A 21,803-nucleotide genomic window follows, 5' to 3' on the forward strand; every position below is an offset into this window, starting at 1 on the left:
CAGTTAAAACCTACCATATTTTAGGAGTGAAAGAGCTGACATGATTGCATGGACTTTCCAGGCAAATGTCTTGTCTCTAGTGCTGGCACTGGCTGGGTAATTCAAAGAAAATGATAAAAATCTGATGGTGGGCAGGTGTGGTGTAGTTTGCTCCTTACGAACGTCATTACATCCGTGTTTCTGGCCTAGGAAGTTGTTGTGAACATACAACAGCAGAATTAATTCAGAATGTGCTGGTACCAGCACTTGGATTTGAGGAGGACACATAGATCATAGAATCACTGAATGGTTTGGATGGGAACAGACTTTAAAGACCATCTAGTTCCAACCTCCTGCCATGGAGAGGGACAACTTCCACTCAACAAGGTTTCTCGGATGCCCAGTTCCTACTCAGAGTTTCCATAGTCCCCAAATCTCTTTCCTAAAAGTAAAGCTTTTTTTTTTTTAAGTGACTGACATGCATTAGGCTTGCTGATGGGTATTTGAAGCCACCCAGTGTCCATATCTACCTCTTAGTCTTAAAGGTGACAAAATGTAGGCAGAAGTTCACCTCAAAGGACTAAAACTTGGTCTCGAGGTGAGAACTGTCCTAGCTGGTGGCCGTTTACTCAGCTGAAGCCAGTGGGTGAGCATTTGTGTTCATCAAAAGAAATTAGTTGTTCATTGTGTTCATTTAGGAAGAAATTGTTCCCTGTGCTGGAGGTGAGGCCCTGGTACAGACTGCCCAGAGAAGCTGTGGCTGTCCCTGGATCCCTGGAAGTGTCCAAGGCCAGGTTGGACAGGGCTTGGAGCAACCTGAGATAGTGGAAGGTGTCCCTGCCCATGGTAGGGGGTGGAATGGGATGAGTTTGAAGGTCCCTTCTAACCCAAACCTTCTGGGATTCTACTAAATGTTTAAATGTGGCAGTGTGGCTGGCATGTTAGATTCAGGAAACTGAATCCTTGCATAGAGCATGAGGATTCAACTCACACAGCAGAGGTGTGTGGGCTTCTGCTGTGATGGGCTGAGAGGCCCTCATGGCACAGACACCTTCCTGCAAGTGGGGAACACCTGAAGGTTAAAGCCTGTAAAGCTGGTGTGCAGCTCCTAGGATAGACTTCCCTAAAAGAATATTGTGTCCCTGAATGAACACTCATGTTGGCAGGATATGCAGTACTGGCAAGTAGCAATGTTTTTTCTGAGCAGTTGTCTTTTTTCAGGCTGAAACACTTACTATTAAAAACGTTCCTTGGGGAATGTCAGAGCTCTACAGGTGTTACGCATGTAGGTAAAGTATTAAAGATTTTTCAAAAAATCCTATTCTCTGGATTATATTTGCTTTAGGCTTTTATATTAAAAAAAGAACCCAAACCAAACCCTTCAACAAAGCTATAAAAATGTCCTCTTTAAAGCCTTTGTATATACACACATCCACACACGCTCACTGTTGTTTTTCCTTGGCAGAGGGGCTGTGTCAGAACACACACAGTGGGCTGGGAGACATCCATTAACTGGGTTGGTGTGTCTTTGAAAGTGTGAGAGGCGTTGGAGCCACATGAAACAGCTGCAGCTCGGGGGCAGAGCAAGCCCCGGGCTCCCTGCCAGCTTTTTTTTGCCTTTCTGGAGCGGTATCTGGAATGGAAGGTGGTGTTGTGCATTGGGATGGATGCAGCAGGGAAGCTGTGTGCCTTGGTGTCCTCCTGAAGCTGAGCCTTGGTGAGGATGCCCTGTGTGATTGAGCCCTGTGAGAATGGAAAGGAGAAGCAGCACGAATCTGAAATGTCCCTTCCCAGCTCCAGCCGTGCTGCTGATACTGGAATTGTCTTGGATGTGGGATTGCAGCCAGGGCAGGGGCAGGGACAGAGGCTGAGCATGGGAGGTCCTAACAGTGCCCTGGCAAAGGCAGCACCGGTCACATGTCCCATGTGCCTTCCCTTCCAAATTTCCCTGACTCGGGGGAAGAAGAAAATCTCTGTGCTTCAGGAAGCTCAAAGGCAGGAAGAGTGTGAGGGAAGGGATACTGGGGGTCTTGCTGCCAGCTGGAGGTAGGGCTGGGGGTAGCACAGGAAGGAGAAGGCGCAGGAGTCTGGAGAATTCCTCTAGCATCTGAGGGCCTGAGCTGCCAAGCCCCAGTGAGGGCTCCTGATGTCCCCTCTCCTGCTGCCAGGTGCCACCTGATGTCTTGGGCACCAAAAGTGCTGTGCCAGGCCCCCTGGTGCTGCAGGGATGAACTCCTCCAGCACTGATGAGGGAATTGTCCAAGCCATTTAACTTTTGGTAGTCCTGCTTGGTGCTCTCCTGGCCCCATGGGAGTGTGGGAGCTGGGAGGTCTGTGCCATCCCTGTGACTCAGTCCTGGTGATCTTCCTGCCTACCCCAGCCTGCTCTGATGGGTCTTCTCCCAAGGTGTAAGAGCCCCAGGAGAGCCAGCCAGGTGGCTTTTGAAGGTGGCTCACACCCCCTGAGATGGGACTGGGCAGTAGGTAAGATGATGGGGTGTGTTAATTGATAATTGATGGCAGTGACATGGCCGTGGGTTATTACAGGGGAGCTGCCCGTGTGAGCAGTGTGTGTGTGAGAGTTCTCGGGAGGGATTTGGGAGCGGGTCTGTCTGGTCATGTCCCTGGCATGAGCCAAGTCCTGGGCTGAGTCCCCTTCCTCTGTGCATGGGGCATCCTGTGTGGGGGATGAGGCTGTGTCCTGGGACAGAGCTCGCTGAGGAGTGAGGGCAAATGCCCCCACTGCGGCCAGGGGTACAGGGGACACAGGAGGTGGGTTCAAAGAAGCAGAAATGCAGGATGCAACATGCACCCAAGTGCTTGGGTGCAGAGCCCAGCATGGGGAGGCTCTCCACTCACAGCTGAGATGGAAGTTTGGGCCCAAAACACTTTTCCCCATGCCAAAATAATTTGGCAGATTGAACCCAGCTGGAGTGGCATGGGGATGTTGAATGAATCGGGGTTTCTTTGCTAAGTCTGCCTGGGATGGGCTCACACAGACTCCTCTCCTGGTGTGGTGCTTCATCAGGATCCCTGTCTTCTTCTATCAGACAGAGGAAGACCCCTCAGAGATCTGACCAGACCCAGTCCCAGTCAGATCCCTCCAAGCTTGGTCAGCAGCTCAGGTGCTGGAGAATCTCCCTCTGTGAGACAGGTGTGTTAGAGACGTGCCCCAATCTGAAATTGAACAGCAGAGCTCATGCTTTGCTTCCCCTTGCCATTCATCCTTCTGGGAGCTAGGAAATGATGAAATACCGAGTATATTGGATCAGGTGAACTTGTTCTGAAGCAAAAACCTCTGGGGGTGGAGATCCTTCCTTGGTATCTAATAGGCTTGCTGCATGGGTGGCTCCAGAGGGGCCTTGCTCAGCCAGAGCTCAGCTTTTCTTACCAGTTCTTGTCAATGGAGGATTCCAGACAGGCAGGCCAGAGTCCAGGTGTTTTCAAACTCACTTTGTCTGGAGAGGCAGTTTGAGCTTTGTCCTTGGCCAGACCCTGCTTTGATATGGGATCTTCTTGGAGCCTAAGCATGGCCTTGGTGGGAGGGCTGGGGTCTGTGGGCTGTAGGAAGCTCCTAAGGCTCTATAGGAAGTGTGGCTTTACAAAAACATCAGTGTTATTGGAGAAGCCACTTGTCCAAAGTGTCCCCATCCAGCCTCACTTAGCATTTGAAACTTTCAGCATCTGTCCCTGGAACACCCAGTCAGTGACCAGGGGGCATTTTATTTATTTTATCCATTCATCCCCATCCAGCAAGACTCATAGGTTGAATTCTCTCTCACACATTAGATGCCTTCTTTCCTAGAGAAGCTGTGGCTGCCCCATCTCTGGAAGTGTCCAAGGCCAGGTTAAACAAGGTGTAGAGCAACCTGGGATAGTGGAAGGTGTCCCTGGCCATGGCAGGAGGTAGAATGAGATGGGCTTTAAGGTCTCTTCCAACCCAAATCCCAACAGGGATTCTTCTGTAGGTGCTTCTGTTCCTCCTTGGAGACCCACAGAAGTGATCAGGGTGATCTCCTTCACTTAAGGCTGATCTCACCCCTTCCTCACCACAGGCGTTGTGCCTTGGCTGGTTACAGGAATCTGGGTGTCATCAGAGAATCATTTAGCTGGAAAATCTAAGATCACGGAGTCAAACCATTAACCCAGCACTTCCCATTCCTGAGCATCTCCGGAATGCCCAGTGGTGCTGTGGAGCAGGACAGGAGCTGTGGTGGGGGGATACCCTCCCAAGAACGCTGTCTCTGTCTCTGTGGAGAGAAGGCTCCGAGGGTCCATGGCAGGAACCTGGGCACAGGAACCGCATCCCCAGTGGCATCTGCCCAGCTCCGAGCGCAGGGGAGAGGCGCTGCAGCCGGAGTGACTGGGCAGCAGCCTTGCACTGGAAGAGCTGCCCTGAAGAAAGTAATGGAAAACAATAGGAATTGTTCTCTGCCTTTGTTCCCTTTCCTTGCCGGATGTCGGAGGAGATGGAGCTGTGCTCGGCTGCCGGCGGGTGGGCAGAGCGAGCGTGGCTGCCTGCGCTCCCGCCTTGGCACCCGGGCAGCCCCCCCAGCTCCTCCAGAGCCGGAATCATCACTCAGAGAATAACCAAAGATTGACAATGGCATACAAGCGAGCGATAAATGTGTCCAGAGGGTCTCTGTGTCTTTGGGCAGGAGGTTTTTAGAGCACAGCGATGCTAAAGCTGCTGTTTGCTGCAGGGGCCTCAGCCTATGGGCTCAGCCCAGATTTGCTGCTAGCGCTGGGGTGGGGCTCCTGGCACCCACACTTTCCCGGGGCACCGGTGTGAGGTGGACTTGTGGCAGAGAAGTTGCTGACTGGTCCCTAAGCTGGGAGCCATGGGATCATTTCAGTCCAACCAGCACTGTGCTTCCCATTTTCTATCCCTGACAGTCCTCAATGGGCCCGAGCACGTGGGGGCGAATCCTTGGGTTTCCCTGCTGCAGCTCTTTGTGCTGCTTACCACCATCTACCTGTTGAGAGCTGGCATGTGTGGTCACTGCACAGATCAAAGGACTACAAGCAAAGGCAGAGGAGGGTTTCCTCCTGCACTGCCAAGGGATATTCCTCTCCCCATGCCAGAGCCAGCCCTGGGGCTCAGGTGTTACTCCAAGGCAGCCTACAGAGAGAGATCATAGAATCAGAATCCCCAGATGGTTTGTGCTGGAAGCAATATTAAAGCTCATCTCACTCCAATCCCCTGCCAGGCCCAGGGACACCTTTCACTAGCCCAGGTTGCTCCAAGCCCCATCCAACCTGGCCTTGAACATTTTCAGGGATGAAGAGTCCACGGCATCTCTGGGCAACTCTCAGCACGGAGCACTTGGCCTGGGGTTTGCTTGGCTGAGCTGACAGTTCCCAACACAGAGCCCCTGGGTGTGCATGTGCAGCCTGCTGAGCTGCTGATCCTGATGCAGGAAAGCTCAGGTGTTTCTAAAACCCCAGCTGCTCTGCACAGCCCTGGGGTGTTGGGACAAGAGTCGTCCCTGAAGGAGACTAAACACAGGCAGTAAGCATGGAACATGAATGTTGCCTCCTTTCCCTTGCCCTCTGGAACGCTGTTTATTCCCTTTGTGGAAAGATCTCAGCTGAGCCCCAAGCCAAGCAGAATTTTCCCATTGCAGGGGGAGCAGGGGGCTCCAGACAGAGCTCCTGGATTTCCCACACCACCACCAAGTGACCTGCAAGCCCCTAAAACCTGTAAAACTCTGCTCTTTTGCCTCCATGTAGACCTGAGATCTACAGAAAATACCCAGAGCACTGTTCCTGTAGTTGGCATGCTCACGGTTGCCTGGACTGGATGCCAGTTCAACAGAGCTGCCTTAGTGGAAAGGGGTGAGTCTGGTGACCCTGTGGCTGCAGGGAGGTGGCTCAGCCTCTTCGACAGCTTTGGGCACACTGGGGGAAGGTGACAAAAATTGAAACAACTATATCAACAAGGGCCAGGCAATACTGAAGGGCTACTGGTCACATGTTGGGAGAGATGAGGGGAGATGCAGCTGTGGGTGCTGCACAGCCCCATCCGAAACAGCTCCAGTGTGCAAGCACAGTCTCAAAGCCTGTCTTCCCTTGTACTGGTGAAAGTTAAGTGTCTGCTTTCTGGAGCCCTTTCAGAGCCTGCCAGCTCAGCTGCCATGTGTCCTCCAAATGCAGCGCAGTATGCTCAGCCTGCTCCTGGCTGCCTGGACATGGGCTGCAACCCACTGCCTGCTGCCGTGGCCAAAGCAGGCTGGGGGCTCCCAGCTCCTTCATTCCCTGGGGCTGGCAGTGAGTGTGGGGACATGGGGGACTCTGGGACACAAGCGATGCTGGTGGCTTGCCACTGCCTGGCAGGGATTGCACGCGAAGGCAGCTCCGTGCTGGGGAGCTGGCAGCAGGACTTGCTGTGTTGGGGTGGCTTTGTACACTTTTTCTGGTGGTTTTCCTAAAAACGGTGCCTTTTGCAATCCTCCCAGTCTTTCACAAAACTTTTCCTGGCAGAACCTCTCCAAAACTTCTGGGAATTCAGCTTTTGAAAGGCATTGGGGTTAAAGACATTTGCGCTTCTGTACGATGCTGACAGGTTTCCTGGTGTGGAGATTTCTTGCCGGAACTCTGCTTGATGATGGTGGGTTGGACTCAGGGAGCTGAAGTTGCTCCAGGAAACACAAGGAAGATTTTCAGCCTGGGAGAAAGGGCAGAGGTGACCAGGGAGGAGCCTTGGAAACAGCTGAGGATGGAGACCTTATCCCAGCATCCTGGGGAAGGCGTTCCAGTTGTTGAACCCAAACTGTGGTTTGGGGAACTGCAATCTGGGATGTCACTCTGAGAACAATTCCCCCCATCCCCTTCCTAAGTGATCCCAAAGGGCTGATGTCCACCCTGCTGGTCACACAGGTGAGACCAACTCCATGTGCTCATCACTGACCTCCAGCTCTGTCCCTGTGGATTTGAGTGTGGCAGGCTCTGCTGGCCCTGCTGGTGCAGGCAGGAGAGTAGGGAAAATCTGGAGACACCATGGGATGGACATTTGTCCATCAGTTATTTATGCGTTCTCTCAAAGCTTTGCCCTTGCTGATGCCTGCACTGCATTTCAGGGGAAAATGCTTGACGGACTTAGAGGTCTTTTCCAACCTAAAGGATTCTCTGATTATATACAGATGTTAAGAAAAAAGACTGAAATGAATAAGGCATGAAGCCCTGAAACAAGGCTTTGTGTCTGCAAATAATAAGGAATGAGTTACAGCCTTGGAAGAGCAGGAATGTTCCCCTGTGTGCAGGGTCTGGCCGGTCCCTGGCATCGATGAGGTGCCCTCCTCACACTGTCCCCTGCCTGAAAGCTCTGCTTGCAATGGATTGCCTACAGATGGGTTTCTCAACCTTTCCTAACCCAGGGATGGCCAAACCTTTCTGGTGAAAATCCAAGGATCATTTTGTTCAGGGCCACCACATGGTTTTATTTACACCCCATGTGAATTAGGCAAATGTCTCACTGTTTTTCTCTTTTATTTCATCCACTTGTGCTTGCTTCTGCACATAGGAATGTGTGCCTGTGCACTTAGGAACTATTTTGCAGACCACTTCCTACTGTCCTGGGGACAGGGAGCAGGTCCTGGACCCAGTGTGACAGCGGGGAGTGGTGTGTCCCTGTCCTTACTTCACATCACAGCACGCTTCCCCAGGCAGGGAGGAAAGCGCCGGGCACTGGCCAAGCCACTCCACCATCTTCTGCCACACCAGCATCCCCAGCCCAGTGAAGGGGGAAACCCTTGAGGACCTTCAACATCCCTGTCCTCACCTGGAGACTGTTCATTAATGTGGCTGAGCAGCAGCCTGAGCCTGCCATGCCCTCTGTGCTCATCAGTGGGGGGGCTTCAATCCCTCCACCTCTCACCTGAAGTCCACAGATGTCTGTGTGTCTCGAGGGGGCACCCACAGCTGTGTTCTTGTCTCTGAAGATGTCCCTACTGACTATTTTTTTGGCCAAGAGAGCACTGAAAGGTAGCTGCATCTTTGAAAAACCAATGGATTCAGAATCTCTGCCAGGACTTTCCCTTCCTCCCTGGACCCTTGCAGAGAGCCTCAGCAGGAGCCTTCCCCAAATCCATCCCCTGCTCAGGGCAGTGCTGCCAGTTCCCAAAGCCACACTTAACTTGACACATGTGTGCAGCCCTGGGAAATGTGGTGCCTCTGATTCTTGTGACGCCTTTCCCAGTTCCAACCTGATGGGAGCCTCCCCTCCATTGCACCCTCTCTCTGCCACACGTGCTTGGGACACTATCTTCCTGTAGCTTGGGGTTCCAGTGAGGAGATTGCTCCCAGTCCCAGCCCTGGTGGGTGTCCTCAAAGCTGCAAGGAGTATCAGGAGGGACTGCCAGGGGTGATGGGATGGTTTGTCCTCCTGCATCCCTTGTGTTCACCTCCAGCAGCTGCCATTTGGGACTGCCAGGTGCTTTTCAGAACCACCATTTACTATTTGGGACCCCCAGGTTTGGTCATGGCTGTTCAGTGGACACCATCCCGAGGATGAGGATGAGGATGAGGATGAGGATGAGGATGAGGATGGGGAAAAGGCTGGGAAAAGGTCAGAAAAGCGGGATGAGGATGAGGATGAGGATGAGGATGAGGATGAGGATGAGGAGACAGCAGTGCCTCACCTCTGCAGCTCTCTCTTGGCAGAGGGGTTAAGCTCTGTTTAAGCACAATCCTGGTAGAATCCTAATTTGGGGGATGCCCAGAGGGAGGCTGTTTGGAGAGGGGGAGCTCCATGCAGCCCTGCTAGGGCTGTTGGAGAGGCACACAGCCACTCTCCAGGCTCTGAGACAGAGCCACCAACCTTCTGGTGCCTTGAGGTTTTCTCTTGGGGTTTAGGACCAAGGTGTGATCATGGTGCTGTGCTCCACCATGGGTTGCACTCCTTGGGCTGCACTCTCAGTCCCAGCACAGCTGATTTCGGGGTGAGGACAGACTGACAGTGAACACGGCCGCAGGTCCAGCTCTGGCTGTTCCTTGCTGACAAAACCCCCAGTTTGTGACACAATTTTTGGCGTTTGGTCCTCGCCATCCGCTTTCTATTCTGGCGCTCGCCTTGCGGGAAGGCTTTGGGGACGAGGGGGGTGAGAGCCTGTTTCAATTGTTTGGGGAATGGAAAAGACTCGTTCTGTGGCTGGAGGAGCCCAGCGGAGCTCACTGTGTGCAGGGAGCTTTCCCACTGCTGATGCTTCCCTTGGAGCAGCAGAACCTGGAGGTTTTCTGAATCAGTGGCGTTTTTGTGGCAGGGCTGGGTCTGGTGGCTGGCCCTTGGGATGGAGCCTTGCCTGGGGCACGGGATGTGCGTCACCTGCCTGGGACAATACTGGGACAGAAATACACAGTTTTTGGGATCTGGCCACGGTGGAATGGTCCAGAGGGGTCAGAGGGTCTCTCATTCAATACAAGCTGAAAACCAATGCATTTAGGGCTAGGAAGGTTCCCACCAAGTCTCTCCAGGCAGGGGTGAATCTCCCACCTACTCCCGTGTGAGCCCAGAAAAAAATGAATCACCAAAAATGAAAGGAAGCAAAGAAAGCAAGCAAAAAAAAAAAAAAAAAAGATTAAAAAAAAAAAAAAATCCCTTCCCAAAGCCGCCTTCCAGAGGGTTGGGCAAAAGATAAAAGCTCTCGGAGGAGCCGGGACTCCTCCTCTCCCGCCACCGACCTCTCATTTAAATGTCTGTGTGCAGGCTGCAGCCGGCACTGCCTCGGCGGCCGCCCCGGGAGCCCCCCGGGAGCCCCCCGGCCGTGCCCCAGGGGGCGATGCTCACGGACAGCCCCGGCACAGAGCCGGCCCTCGGCAGCCTGCGGTGACACGGCCCCGGGGAGGACGGAGAGGTGCCGGGGGTCCCATCGAGAGCATGCCAGAGCCCCCGGGGCGCTGAGCCGAGCAGGGGACAGCGAGGGGGTCCCAGTGGATGGACCCCCTCAGGCCAGGTCCCCGATGTCGGCACCACTGCTGCTCTGGGTCGTTCTCCTCCGCTGGGCCAGCGGCGGGGGCTTCGTCCGGGGAGGCAGGACGTGGCAGCACTGCACAGGTAGGAGCCAAGGGCAGGTGGGCTGGTGTTCACCCTGATGGGAATCGTGCTGGGACTGCTGTGCTCGCATGGCTGGGGTGTAAACCCCAGAAGGTGTGCTCTGTTTTGGGGGGCATACCCCCAAAACAGCCCAACCCCAGCGTTTCAGCGCTCCGTGTCCGCTCAGTGGACCAAGTGGCAGCGATGCCTCGGGTGCTGCAGGCTGCCAGCGCCCATGGACAGCAGGACGTGGGGTCATTCCTGTGCCTGCAGCCCCAACAATGCCAGCCGGGGGACAACCAGCCCTCTCGGAGCTGTGGGGAGAGCTGTGGCTGTCCCTGTCACACAAGCATTGTCCCAGGTTCTGCTGGAGGCAGAGGGGAGGGGAAGAACTGGAAGAAGGAGAAGAGAGCCATGAAGTCCCTCTGGAAAGTCCCTCCTGTCCTGGACTTTTCTGTGCTCTCACAGGCACAAGCTCCACCCTCCCAGCAGTAAAAGTTTCCGTCCCACCGTCCTCAGCCGAGGATCCAGCAGCTCCAGGGTCATTTCCTGGGCCAGAGAGGATCCCCATGCCCTGGCTCTGCCATCCCATCCCCATGCCTGTGCTGTGTGGGCAGGGAAGCTTGAGCTCAGTTTTTAGGGCTGCTTGGGCCCAGGTGTGCTTAGGGCTTGTCCCAGTTTGATGGCAATTGTATTTGCTTTTTGTCACATCCCAGATGATGTGAGAAGAAAAACAGGGAAAAATTGGAGAGTTTCTGCCCACTGCCTCCTCTCCAAGGTGCTCCAGTCACTCTGGGAATGTCCCTGCTGTCCCCAAACAGCCTTGGCTGGAGGGATCCTGGGGGTACTGAGGCCCCAGCATCATCCTGGGGACCCCAGCATGAGGCCCCCTGACACCCCTTGTGCTGCCCAAGCTGGTCTGGAGCACCCATCTTTAGCAGTGAGGGATGTGGGAAGCAGACTGGGACACAGATCTTTGGGTTTAGGGATTTGGGTTTGGTCTTGGGACTTGGCTTCTTCTTGGCCCACAATAGCCAGCCCCAGCTCTCCCCCAGTTCATCCTCACCATCTCAGGGGCAACTGGGGGCGCTCCTAAACTCCTCTGCAAAGCTAAGCCTGATTTCAGCTTCTACTTTTTGCCAGGAAAAACAGGAACTGGCCGTTGCCTCAGTGAGGCATTTCTGAAATAAGCTGTTCCACTTAAAACTCCCCCACCAAGACTTTGCTTTAGGAACTGCTTAAAGCAGCGGTGGGGTGGACAGGGGACACACAGAGCTGTCAGGGTGGGAAGGACCTCGCTGATCTCCCTGCTCTGCTCGGGATAGAACCACATGAGCAGATTCCTCCTTGCTCTGCCCACCTAGAGCCGGGCTGGCCAGGCATGTCTGGAGGAAGTGCTTGCTTCTCCAGCTGGTTTGGATTCAGACATACAGCCCAGCCCTGCTCCCAGCTCCCTCCTTCCCAGCTCTCCCACTGTGCCCCAGCAGCCCGGATTTATTAGTACAAATTAGAGCTAAAAGCCAGGTCTCAGCGGGGTTGGATGGAATCAGGGATGTTTTAGTGTAGCCAAGTGCTGCTTCATCTTTTGGGCATCGCCTCCCTTCTCTGCCAGAAAAACATTCAAAAATAAAAAGAGGAGGGTCCAAGGCCAGGAAGGTCGGAGGAGTCCCCACAGCTGCTACAGCCCTTCCTGTGCCGAGATGTTGGAGCTGGCAGTGTTCCATGGGGTGACACTTTCTGGTGATGTTGTGTACCTCTGCAACGGCAGCACCTGTGTGCTCTCACCGGGCCAATGCCCTGGGGCTGGGTACAGCCTTCTCTTCTCTGGGGAGAGGGTAATTATTTATAATGAGTGGTTTTGGTGCCTGCTGGAGGAGTGCGTGTGCATGTGTGCAATTAGGGCTGGGTTGGGAGAGCCTGAACCGGGACTGGAGGGGTAGAGCTGCCCCGCTGCCCTGTGCACAGAGATAGGGCTGCCCTGAGAGCCAATCTGTGGTACCGGATCCGTGCCTGCTCTCCTGGCTCCGGCTGCTGGTGCTGGCGCATCCCGAGGAAACTGGTGGCAGCCTGGGGCTGCCTGGCTGGCAGCGCCAGCATTCAGAGCTGCATCAGTGAGATGGTTCTGCACACCTGGTGCTCCTGCTGTGGCCGTGGAGATGCCAGCCTTGTGTCTGAACCGCCCGGGCGAGGGCCAGCAGGCTGCTGGGGCACTCAGGCCATCCTGCTGCGGTGGAGCGCCTCAGGCAGCCCCGGGGTACCCCCATCCCACGCTGTGTCTCGGCACAGACCTGCGGCCGCTGGACATCCTCTCGGAGGCGGTGCCGGCCGGGGCGCTGGCCCGGGGCGTGCGGGTGTTCCAGGTGCAGGGCATGCTCGGCCTCCAGCTCTCCGCCTCTCGGCCCCGAGCTCTGGGCTTCCCCGCCTCGCGGCTCTTCATCCACTGCGATCGCTTTCCCGAGGAGTTCTCCATCATAGTCACGCTGCGGGCGCTCCGCCGCCCCGCCAAGGTAAGCGCGGCCGGGCGGGCACGGCGAGGGCACGGCACAGGCTGGCCCCGCCGCTCAGAGCCCGTGTCCGCAGAGGAATGAGTACATCTTCACGCTGATGGTGGAGGAGAGCCCCAGCGTCCTGCTGGGGCTGCGCTACGCCCCCGACAAGCTCCACTTCCTCTTCTGGAGCCAGGAGCGCTCCGGCGGCTGGCAGACCCGCGTCACCTTCCCCAACGTGTCCCTCTCCGACAACCGCTGGCACACGCTCGTCCTGGCTGTTTCCGGCCAGTCCTTCTCCTTGACGGTGGACTGCAGCATCCCCAAAGATGTGTAGGTTGGGGGCGGCGCTGGGGGGCTCGCCAGGGTGGGCAGGCTGATGTTCCTCCAGCAGCGTCTCCTCCGGCCACCGGTAGATGCTGTGAAATTGTCCCCTACCTCTTCTCTGCCCATCTCCAGGGTGGTGGAGACACCATTTCCAGCCTCACTGTCGGTGAGGAGAGCCAGTTTCTACCTGGGCAACAGGCGGAGAAGGAAAGGCGTGTTCACGGTAGGTGCCCGGTGGTGTGGGCTCACCCAGGGGTGGTCGTGACTGGCTGTGGGATGACTTATAGCCTTCTCTCAGTCCCCTACACGGTAGGGCTTGGCCATGGCCCAGGAAGCAGAGGTGGCTCTGGGTCCTTCCCGTGTGGAGGCACCGAAAGGCAGCTTCTCCAAGCCTTGTGCCAATGCTCCCCTTACATCAGCTGTTAGAATGCCCCAGGCTGGGCATCTGGGATCTGATAAATGTGCCTGAAGCCCCTGAGGGAGGGCAACAAACAGAAGTCAGGCAGGGAATCCAAGGCACAAATTACAGCAGTTCCCATTCTGTGATCTTGCTGGACTTGGTCTCCATCCCTCTGCTCCCACTTTCCCAGGGCTTGCTGAGGCAGCTTGTCCTGCTGCCAGGAGCTGATGCCACCCCCCGGATATGCCACGCCATGAACTTCAAAGTAGCAACGCTGTCTGTCCCCAGTGTCCTCCAGGATGTCCCTGTGAAGCCAGTGAGCAATGAGGTGCTCAAATACCCCTACGGTCAGTGGCCCCACGGCACAGGCTCTGCTGGTCACCTCCACCTCTGTGAGGAAGGGTCTTCGCATGGGGCTGGGAATGAAGCAGGAGCAGAGGGGAAGAGGATGTTCCCAGCACCCTCTGTTTCTCTTCATGTGCATGTTGGGATCCCTGTCCAAAATCTCCCTGAAAAGATGGGGTGGCCTTGCCTGAGTCCCTTGGTACAGCTGGGCTCACATCAGTGGCCCCACATGAGGTTGCCCCTGCCTATGGCTTCCCAGATTTGTGCTGGGATTCCATTTTCCCCACTGCCTGGTGCCCACCATCAGGATGAGACCAGGACATTTGCCCCTCCTGCCTGTCTTCTCCTCCACTGTGTGCACTAAGAGGCTCCTGTCTGACTCCTCTCTCTTGCCCAGAGACTGACGTGAAAGTGACCCTGGGGGTACGGCCACGCTGCTCCAAGCAGGAGAAGGCACGGTTCTGGTTTAACGCCTCCCAGCGAGGGCTGTACCTCTGCAACGGCAGCACCTGGGTCTCCATGCTGGAAGGTACTGCTGGGGAGATTCTGGCACTCTCAGGGAGGGAAGGAGACCTTGCAGCAGAGCAGGAGCTGAGATTAACCCTTGAGACCACTTTGGGATGGGAATTGTCAGCAGTGTGAGGGGCTGCGGTGTCCCCCTGTCTCTGCTCTGCTTTGCTTGGCTCTTGGTGCCCACAACACTCCCAGAGCACCTCTGGATTCAAGTGCCTCTGTGGTCACTCCACCTTCTCCACATTATCTGTCCCTCCTGGGAATTGTCTGGGCAGGACGAGCTCCTGACCTGTCTGGGCAGGACAGCTCACCCCATGGAGAGCCATGCTCAGGGTGTTGGGGTGCTTCCCCAGTGCTGAAGCATTTGTGGGATGGATAATGGGAAACAAGGAGACCCATCATCTGCCAGAAGTAGTGGGGGCAATTGGGAGGGTGGCAGACACAGGTCTCAATGGCATCCAGGCTCTGGTGGGACACTTTTTAAAGAAAACAGTGAGAGAACCAAGGTGGGAAAGGCAACCAGAGCCTGGGTTGAATGGGTGTTCTTGAATAATGACATGGATTTCATCCACTGGCACTCTCTCACTCACTCCAGGCTGTCTGCCCAGGATCCCTGGAGAGGACATGGAGGATGGGATATGTCCCTTCCCTTCCCCTCCCCTCCCCGAATTTTTCCTCTGCTGATTCCCACAGGGTGGGTTTGAATGAGCCATTTGTTCCCCACAGGAGCTAGCAGGGACTGGACCCCTTATCCTTCCCCACCTCTGGGAGTCATCAGGATTAGCACGGTGTCCTTCTTTCCCCAAGGAGAGCTCATGCTGGGGTCTTGCTGCCCTGTGCCCCTTGGTGCCACCAACACTGCCCCTTTTGCCATTTTTCCCCTCCAGTGCCCATCTGTCTGCCATCAGGGCCACTCTGTGTTTCTGCTCCAACTTCTGGCTTTAATTCTGTCTTAAGTCTTCTCTAACCTCTCCTCCTGTCATCTCCTCCTTATTCTCTTGAGGATAAATATATCAAAGCAATCAAAATCCATGGCATGGGGTTCTTTCTTGCTCCCCAAGGGCACAGCTGTGCTCGCTGCTGGAGAACAGGCAGGGCTGGATGGGGCTGGATGTGCTGTCCATCAAGGTGGAGTCAGCCTCTCACCCACCCCTGGGTTTGGCCCTTCACCCCCAGTGACACCAGGACCTTCATTTTCCCCACAAAGCTCTGCACAGCAGCAAGCACCACTGAGCCAGCCCTCACCAGCTAAAACCACCTGCTTTTAACCTCATTCCTCTTTTTTGTGGGCTCCCAGTCCAACACAGGCTGGACTATGTGGAGGAATACCAGAACCTGGTGACCAACTCAGAGACGATGGGCATTGAGGTCTTCACCATCCCAAAGGTGGGACTGTTTGCAGCCATGGCCAACCGGAACACGCCCCCAGGATCAGCCATCTACAGGTGGACTGATGGAAAGTTTGTGCACTACCAGAACATCCCCACCTACCAAGCCCAGTCCTGGAAGTATTTCACCATTGGGAAGAAGGTGAGTCTGCCAGGAAGGTGTCCCCAGATTTCAGTGTATCAAATTGCAGTTGCCCAGCATTGGCTTCTCTGAAGGCTGGAATCTTGGGTGTGGTAACTGGACCTCAGAGATCCACCTGTGCTCTTAAAGATCCATCAGAGCCTGCAGTTCCCTCTTGAGACCAGTTGAGTCCAACCTGCTGCATTTTTAAACTCTCTTGCTTTTAAATTATTCCAGGATTTTGGAGCCATCCTTCCTCCCCTGGGCAATCTGCCTTGAGTCTTGGGCAGAGGATTTGCCTGGTTCCTCTCTCTGGGAAGCCACTTATCACCTTGGAGGAACCCCAGGAAAGCCATCTGATGGCTTCCCAGGGAAGCTGGGATTGTTCCCCCTCTGTCATGACCCATTCTGGCCTTGTCCCCAGGGTGACTGCAGGGCTCCCCCATTGCCAGCCACATGCACCTGTCTACAGAGGGATGGGCAAAATTTCTGCCTCCAGGCTTGGTGACACCAACATCCCTGCTGGTTGGATGCAAACAGGCCAAATCCCCTCTTGGTGGCAGTGGGAACTGATGCTGGGTACCATCTCTGGTAGGGGACACGGTGGGGACTGTCCCTGATGGTGGGGTTCTGCAGAAGGCCTGAATGTGCAGCTGTGCTGCAGCGCTGGCTTTGTGCTGGGAATGTCCTGACATCCTGCCTGGCAGGATTTGGGAACTCTGGGGTGTCTCCAGGTGCTCCCCATCAGCTCTGCACATTTCCTCATGGAGACGGTGGCCAAAGAGGTGTCACACCAGCAGCACCTGCAGTACTGCTGATTCCAGTAGCCCAGATGTTTCTCTTCCCACTGAAGCTGTTGCTGGAGGTGCCCCAAAGGAGGTCCCTGGACTGGTGCTTGCAGAGAGAGCAGAGCTGGGGATTCACCTTGTGTAGGGGGACAGGGGGACCCAGCACAGCCCTGTCCTTGGGGGTGGCTACTCCTTGGCTGAAGAAAGCCCCAGGCTGGTGCTGGCAGGGTCCTGTACAGGCCAGGAGGCAGGAGGCACCCCCACTGACTCTTTGCTCTTTGTGGGCTGTGGTCCCATGCCTCTTTGTGGCCCAGACTGGGACATAATCTCTGCTGCTCCATCTGCAGGATGCTGGAGTGGCACAGAGCCAGCATGACAGAGCTTGGGTGTGCTCCCTGCCTCGCACTTGGCCACCTCTGCTGCATCACTCCTGTCTCTTACACTTTCACAAGGGTTTCTTGGTCCGAGAAATGTTTTGACTCAGGGAATTTTTATCATTATTTTCATTGTTATCATTATCATATCTATCCCACCCTTCCTTACAGGAGGGTTTGTGAGCCAAACCTCCCTCTTTCACCAGCACATTTCATGTCCATGCTCCCCATTTCTGGGGCTGGAGGGGCATGTGTGGAGACAGCTCAGCTCTCCCTCCCCTTGTCTAAGAGGCTGCTGGCTGTGAGTTGTGCCCCTGCCATGCACCCAGACCCTCACAGGCTGCTGGGTCCCTGTCCCCACTTTGTGTTTCTTGGGGACTGTTCAGGGATCCCAGCCAGGGCCAGCGTGTCCCACACCAGCCACCTCCACCCCTTGCCCTCCACCCCACCTCCCCCTGCGTTTTCTTGCCCATGCTCATTTGAAAGGAGAAAACCAAGCTGTCCTGGCTTTTCCTTTTCCAGATCTTCCTGGCAGTGGCAAATTTTGAGCAGAATGAGAGGGGTCAGGAGTTCTCTGTGATCTACAAGTGGAGCCGCAGGAAAGCGAAGTTCGTCACATACCAGCGGATCACCACACACAGCGCCAGGGACTGGGAGGCCTTTGTCATTGAGGGAGAGGCTTTCCTTGCTGTGGTCAACCACAGAGAAGGTAGCCAGCCCTCAGTGTTCCCTGGGGTGGTATCTGGGACCCTGGCAAGTATCCTGCTCAGAGCATGCTCCCTGTGCATCCTCAGGTGGAATGGAGGGCAGGGCAGAGCCAGGGAGGTGTGAGCTGTGAGCATGGGGTCCCTCAGGACACCCAAAGCCTTGCAGAGGAGAGAAAAGCTTTTGAGGAAGTGGCTGACACAGTCATCCTCTGGGTTTCTGACTGCAGGGGACAAGGACAGGAGTGGGGATGGTGTCTGTGCTGAATCTTTCTGCTTCTTTTCATTTTTATCCCCAATACTGCATAACCTGGTAGTGCCACAGATTGAGCCTCTCGTGAAGCCAGATCCTTGGCCTCGTGGGCACACAGGAAACTGAGTGAGAGCCAGCTGCCACCCCTCCCTGGACTCCCTGCAGACATCACCAGCCTCATTCCCCTCCCCAGGCCATGAGTTGTTCTGGGTTGGGATGTGCACCCTTGGAGCAGAGAATGAAGGGCACAGCCCTGGCTCTCTGGGATGCTCCCAGCTGGGTTCAGATGATGGGCCAAATGGTGAATCCTTCCCTGCCATCAGGGCTGCCTCAGGGGGCATCAGCACCTCTGGCACCAGGGTCAGAGCTGTCAGCAGGTTGCTTGGGCCCCTGTGAGCTGGGCTGGAAATGCCCTGTGTGCCCTGTTGGACTCCATCAAGACCAGTTTGGATGAGACCGACCCTTGTAGCAGTGTGGTCCCTTTGCCAGCCATGCACATCACACAGGGGTTAAAGCCATCATGGCCAAGCCAAACTGGGGATGTTTCCCTTAGAGGGGGCTGGAGGTCAGTCCCTGAGGAGCTGCCACTTACCCATGTGGCCATTCCCATTCTTCCTGCAGTCTTTCTTTCTCAAGTCCCTGTTGCAAAGAGGATTTAAAGCCAGCTGGGTCCCACACAGGCATGAGGTTGAGATGCTTGAGCAGAGCCCAGGGGCTGGATGGAACACATGCTTCAGGGCAAGGGGGAAGCCCCCGATGTCAGGAGCTCAGGGACACAGCTGGGACTGGCCCCACGAGACAGGGACACCCTGTGGGACAGCTGGCAGAGCTTGTCCACCCTGGGATGCTGGCATGGTGCCTCTGGAGTGCTGCTTGTGTGGGGATAAAGCCTGTCCCTCCTCTGCCAGGACTGCCACAAAGCTGCTGCTGTGCACCCGGGACGAGCTGTTGGTGTGTTCCATGGGATGGAGGCTCTAGGGATGGAGACACTAGGTAGGGATGGAGGGGGTCTTTAGGTAGGGGTGGAGGCTGTAGAATCTCTTTGGCTACTTCTTGGGAAGCAGCAGGTCACTTGCAAACAGTCTCGTGACCTGTTAGCAAATATTCATGTAGCTGAGCCTGTTTCTGGGTCTTGTTTCCTACACAAACCAGGAATTGCTTTCCCTCACGGTGCACATCTGTCTCCCCAGGGAACAACCACAATATAGACAGCGTGATATACAGGTGGAACCCCAGGACAGGGCTGTTCGAAACTAACCAGACCATTCCTACCTCTGGAGCCTACGACTGGGAATTTTTCACCATCGGACCATATTCCTTCCTGGCTGTAGCTAACACATTCAATGGCACGTCCACTAAGATCTACTCACACATCTACATCTGGCTCAGTGGCTCCTTCCAGCTCTTCCAGTCTATCCTGGTAAGGCTTGGCCACTGCTCCTGAGTCCCCCCTCTATGTTTAGACAGGGCACCACTTCCAGCTTCTCACGGCCTCCTTCCCCACAGACATTTGGTGCAGCCGACTGGGAAGTTTTTCATATTGGGGACAGAGTCTTTCTGGCTGTTGCCAACAGCCACAGCTATGACAGTGGGATGCCAGCACCCTCCAATTTCTACGCCATCAACTCTTCCATCTATGAGCTGAACATCACAGCCCAGATGTTTGTTAAATTCCAGGACCTTCTCACCTACAGGTACCTGTGCAAGGATTCAGGGTGCTCCTCGGTCCATGTCCATCCACTGAGGTCTCACAGAATCCCAGAATGGTTTGGTTGGGAAGGGACCTTAAAGACCATCTCATTCCACCCCTTGCTATGGGCAGGGACACCTTCCACTGTCCCAGGTTGCTCCAAGTCCCGTCCAACCTGGTCTTGGACACTTCCAGGGGTGGGACAGCCACAGCTGCTCTGGTCAACCTGTGCCAGGGCCTCTCCTCTTTTAGTTTAAAACTAAAAACTTTGCTTCTCTCCTGGAGGGTTCCTGCAGGTTTTCACTCTCCCAGGGACTGAGACTGGTGGGGAGGGTGATGGGTGGCGGCTCCTTGGCACCACATCCCAGTGGAAGCTGGGAGAAGGTCCTAGATTTGGGAATGAGGGTGGATTTCTTTCAGGAACTGCCTGGGAAGAGCAGGGTTTTCTGTGTGTCCTCAGGGCATCAGGGATTGGGGTGGGGTGGGGTCCTTCAACGAGGCACACAGGGGTCATCTTACCTGGGCCTCTGCTTATTTCATCCCCAGTGCCCTGGACTGGGAGTTCTTCTCGGTGGGAGATGACTCTTTTCTGGTGGTCGCAAACTCCTTCAATGGCTTCACCTTCTCTGTTCACAGCATCATCTACAGGTACTGCAGAGGGCAGGCTGGGGGCGCTGCGGGGCTGTTCCCAGCAGGAACAACCCTGCATGGGCACAGCCTGATGCATCATGCATCTGCCCAGGGAGGATGGATAGGATTGTTCCCTGTTTTCAAGCAGGAATGGGAAGCCCCGGTGAGGGACATCCCACCCTGAGACACGGCAGGGAGGTGGGAGATGCCAGCCCCATGGCTCAGCTCCCCTGCCCTTCCCAGGTGCCCACCTCACAGCCCAGGAGCTAACTGCCTTCCCTGTGCAGGTGGCAAGGCTATGAAGGCTTCGTGGCAGCCCACCACCTCCCCACTGTGGGCTGTAGAGACTGGGAGGCGTTTCACACCCCTGAGGGCTCCTACCTGTTCTACTCCAGTGCCAAGGAGCCACTTTCCAAGGTGCTCAAGCTGAAAACCACCTGAGGCAGCTGAGACATGCTCAGCTCATCACCAGGACCAGGACAATCTGGGCATCCAGGTGAAGATGGACCTCAGAGCCCAGGAATTGCTGCAGCATCAGCTGGGCAGTGGCTGGCTGTATGCTCTGCAGGAAGGGAGGAGGAGGAGGAGGAGGAAGAGGAGGAGGAGGAAGAGGAGGAGGAGGAGGAAGGGGAAGAAGAGGAGGAGGAAGGCAGAGCTCCAGGGCTCCCTGCAGCTTTGTCCAGTGGCGGTTTCTCCTGGGAAAGCTCTGCCACCACATTCCAGAGCCATGTCCATGGTTCCTGGAGCCCGGGTGCATCCCCTGGCTTACCTGGACTGTGACACTTGGCAATTTCCAGTCCCCAGGTGGGACCCAGAGCTGCCAGCAGCTGTGGCCAAAGCTTGCACAAAGCCAGGGAAGGAAGAGACAGAGCAGAGCATGAGCTGCTGAGATGGGTGCATGGCAGAGGGGAGTAAACATGTGAGAAATTACAGAAAAAGAAGTGTGTCCAGCCTTGGCTGTGTCTGCCTGGGGCTGTGATGTTCCTGAGGACCATCTGGTTTGACACTGCAGCCGTTCTTCATGTCACCTCCATGCCACTGCCACAGGTGCCTGTCCACCCTCCCACTCTGCCATGGCTGGTTTGGGTCTTCCTCAACAAGTGTCGTGTGTGCTGCACAAACCTGTTGGTGTGTTTGAGGGCCAGTGCTGGTCCTTGCTGGTCCATGCACCTTTGCATGGGGTTAGTGACTCCCAAGAAAACCTGCTTTGCATTTGGACCAATCCAGCTACAACGGGCATGGGGATAACCCAAAACTGTGGCCTCTTTTCTTTTCCTCACCTTTGCTAAGGGACTCTTTTGCTTAACCAGAGCTCTAATAAACTGTGTGCACCCAGCCTTTCTCCTACATGGGTAACTGAGCTTCTCTGCCCGTGGCGGAGACATCCCTCCCTTCACCCAGCAAGTCAGCCCTGAATGTCCACGGCCATGAGTGGCCTGGTGAGGATGAGGTGGCTCTGGGCTCAGGAGTGTGCTGGGGTGAGGGTGCCCTTCTGTTCCCCCCACCCAGAACACACTGCCTCACCCGAGTGTCCCAGAACACCTCTCAGCCTTCCCCAGAGCCAGATTTCCTGCTGAGCTGGCCACCCACCCTGGCACCGGGGAGCACTCAGGAGGTGCCAGCCCCATCAAGAAAGGCTGGGGGAGTCACAGCCTGAGCCTTCCCAGGGTCCAGACCTGCAGGGTGAGCTTCTGCATCCCTCCCTCCTCTCCCTGTTCAGTGCAGCTGCAGCTGGCTCTGCCAGGAAGGACCATTTTTCCCTTGTGAGAAAAGGGA

General features: G+C 55.5%; 1 protein-coding gene across 1 annotated transcript; it reads left to right on the forward strand.

Annotated features, from left to right (window-relative positions):
• The first annotated feature begins 9,539 nt into the window (after nt 1-9,539).
• Nucleotides 9,540-20,613, forward strand: TSPEAR (thrombospondin type laminin G domain and EAR repeats). The gene is made up of 12 exons (XM_015637128.3): nt 9,540-10,029; nt 12,295-12,515; nt 12,589-12,827; nt 12,954-13,044; nt 13,412-13,568; nt 13,964-14,095; nt 15,377-15,609; nt 17,273-17,459; nt 18,898-19,127; nt 19,214-19,401; nt 19,944-20,045; nt 20,315-20,613. Exons 1-12 carry the CDS (start codon nt 9,936-9,938, stop codon nt 20,466-20,468), a joined length of 2,028 nt encoding a protein of 675 aa, XP_015492614.1. The 5' UTR covers nt 9,540-9,935; the 3' UTR covers nt 20,469-20,613.
• Nucleotides 20,614-21,803: the final 1,190 nt, after the last annotated feature.

Source organism: Parus major, chromosome 9 (assembly GCF_001522545.3).
Source record: "Parus major isolate Abel chromosome 9, Parus_major1.1, whole genome shotgun sequence".
Taxonomy (NCBI): Eukaryota; Metazoa; Chordata; class Aves; order Passeriformes; family Paridae; genus Parus; species Parus major.

Excerpts from the sequence above, each read along its gene's own strand:
- TSPEAR (XM_015637128.3), top strand. The coding sequence starts at position 9,936 with ATGTCGGCACCACTGCTGCTCTGGGTCGTTCTCCTCCGCTGGGCCAGC. Across the intron at positions 13,569-13,963 it reads GGTGCTCAAATACCCCTACG|AGACTGACGTGAAAGTGACC; the intron begins GTCAGTGGCCCC and ends TCTCTTGCCCAG. Across the intron at positions 14,096-15,376 it reads CTGGGTCTCCATGCTGGAAG|TCCAACACAGGCTGGACTAT; the intron begins GTACTGCTGGGG and ends GTGGGCTCCCAG.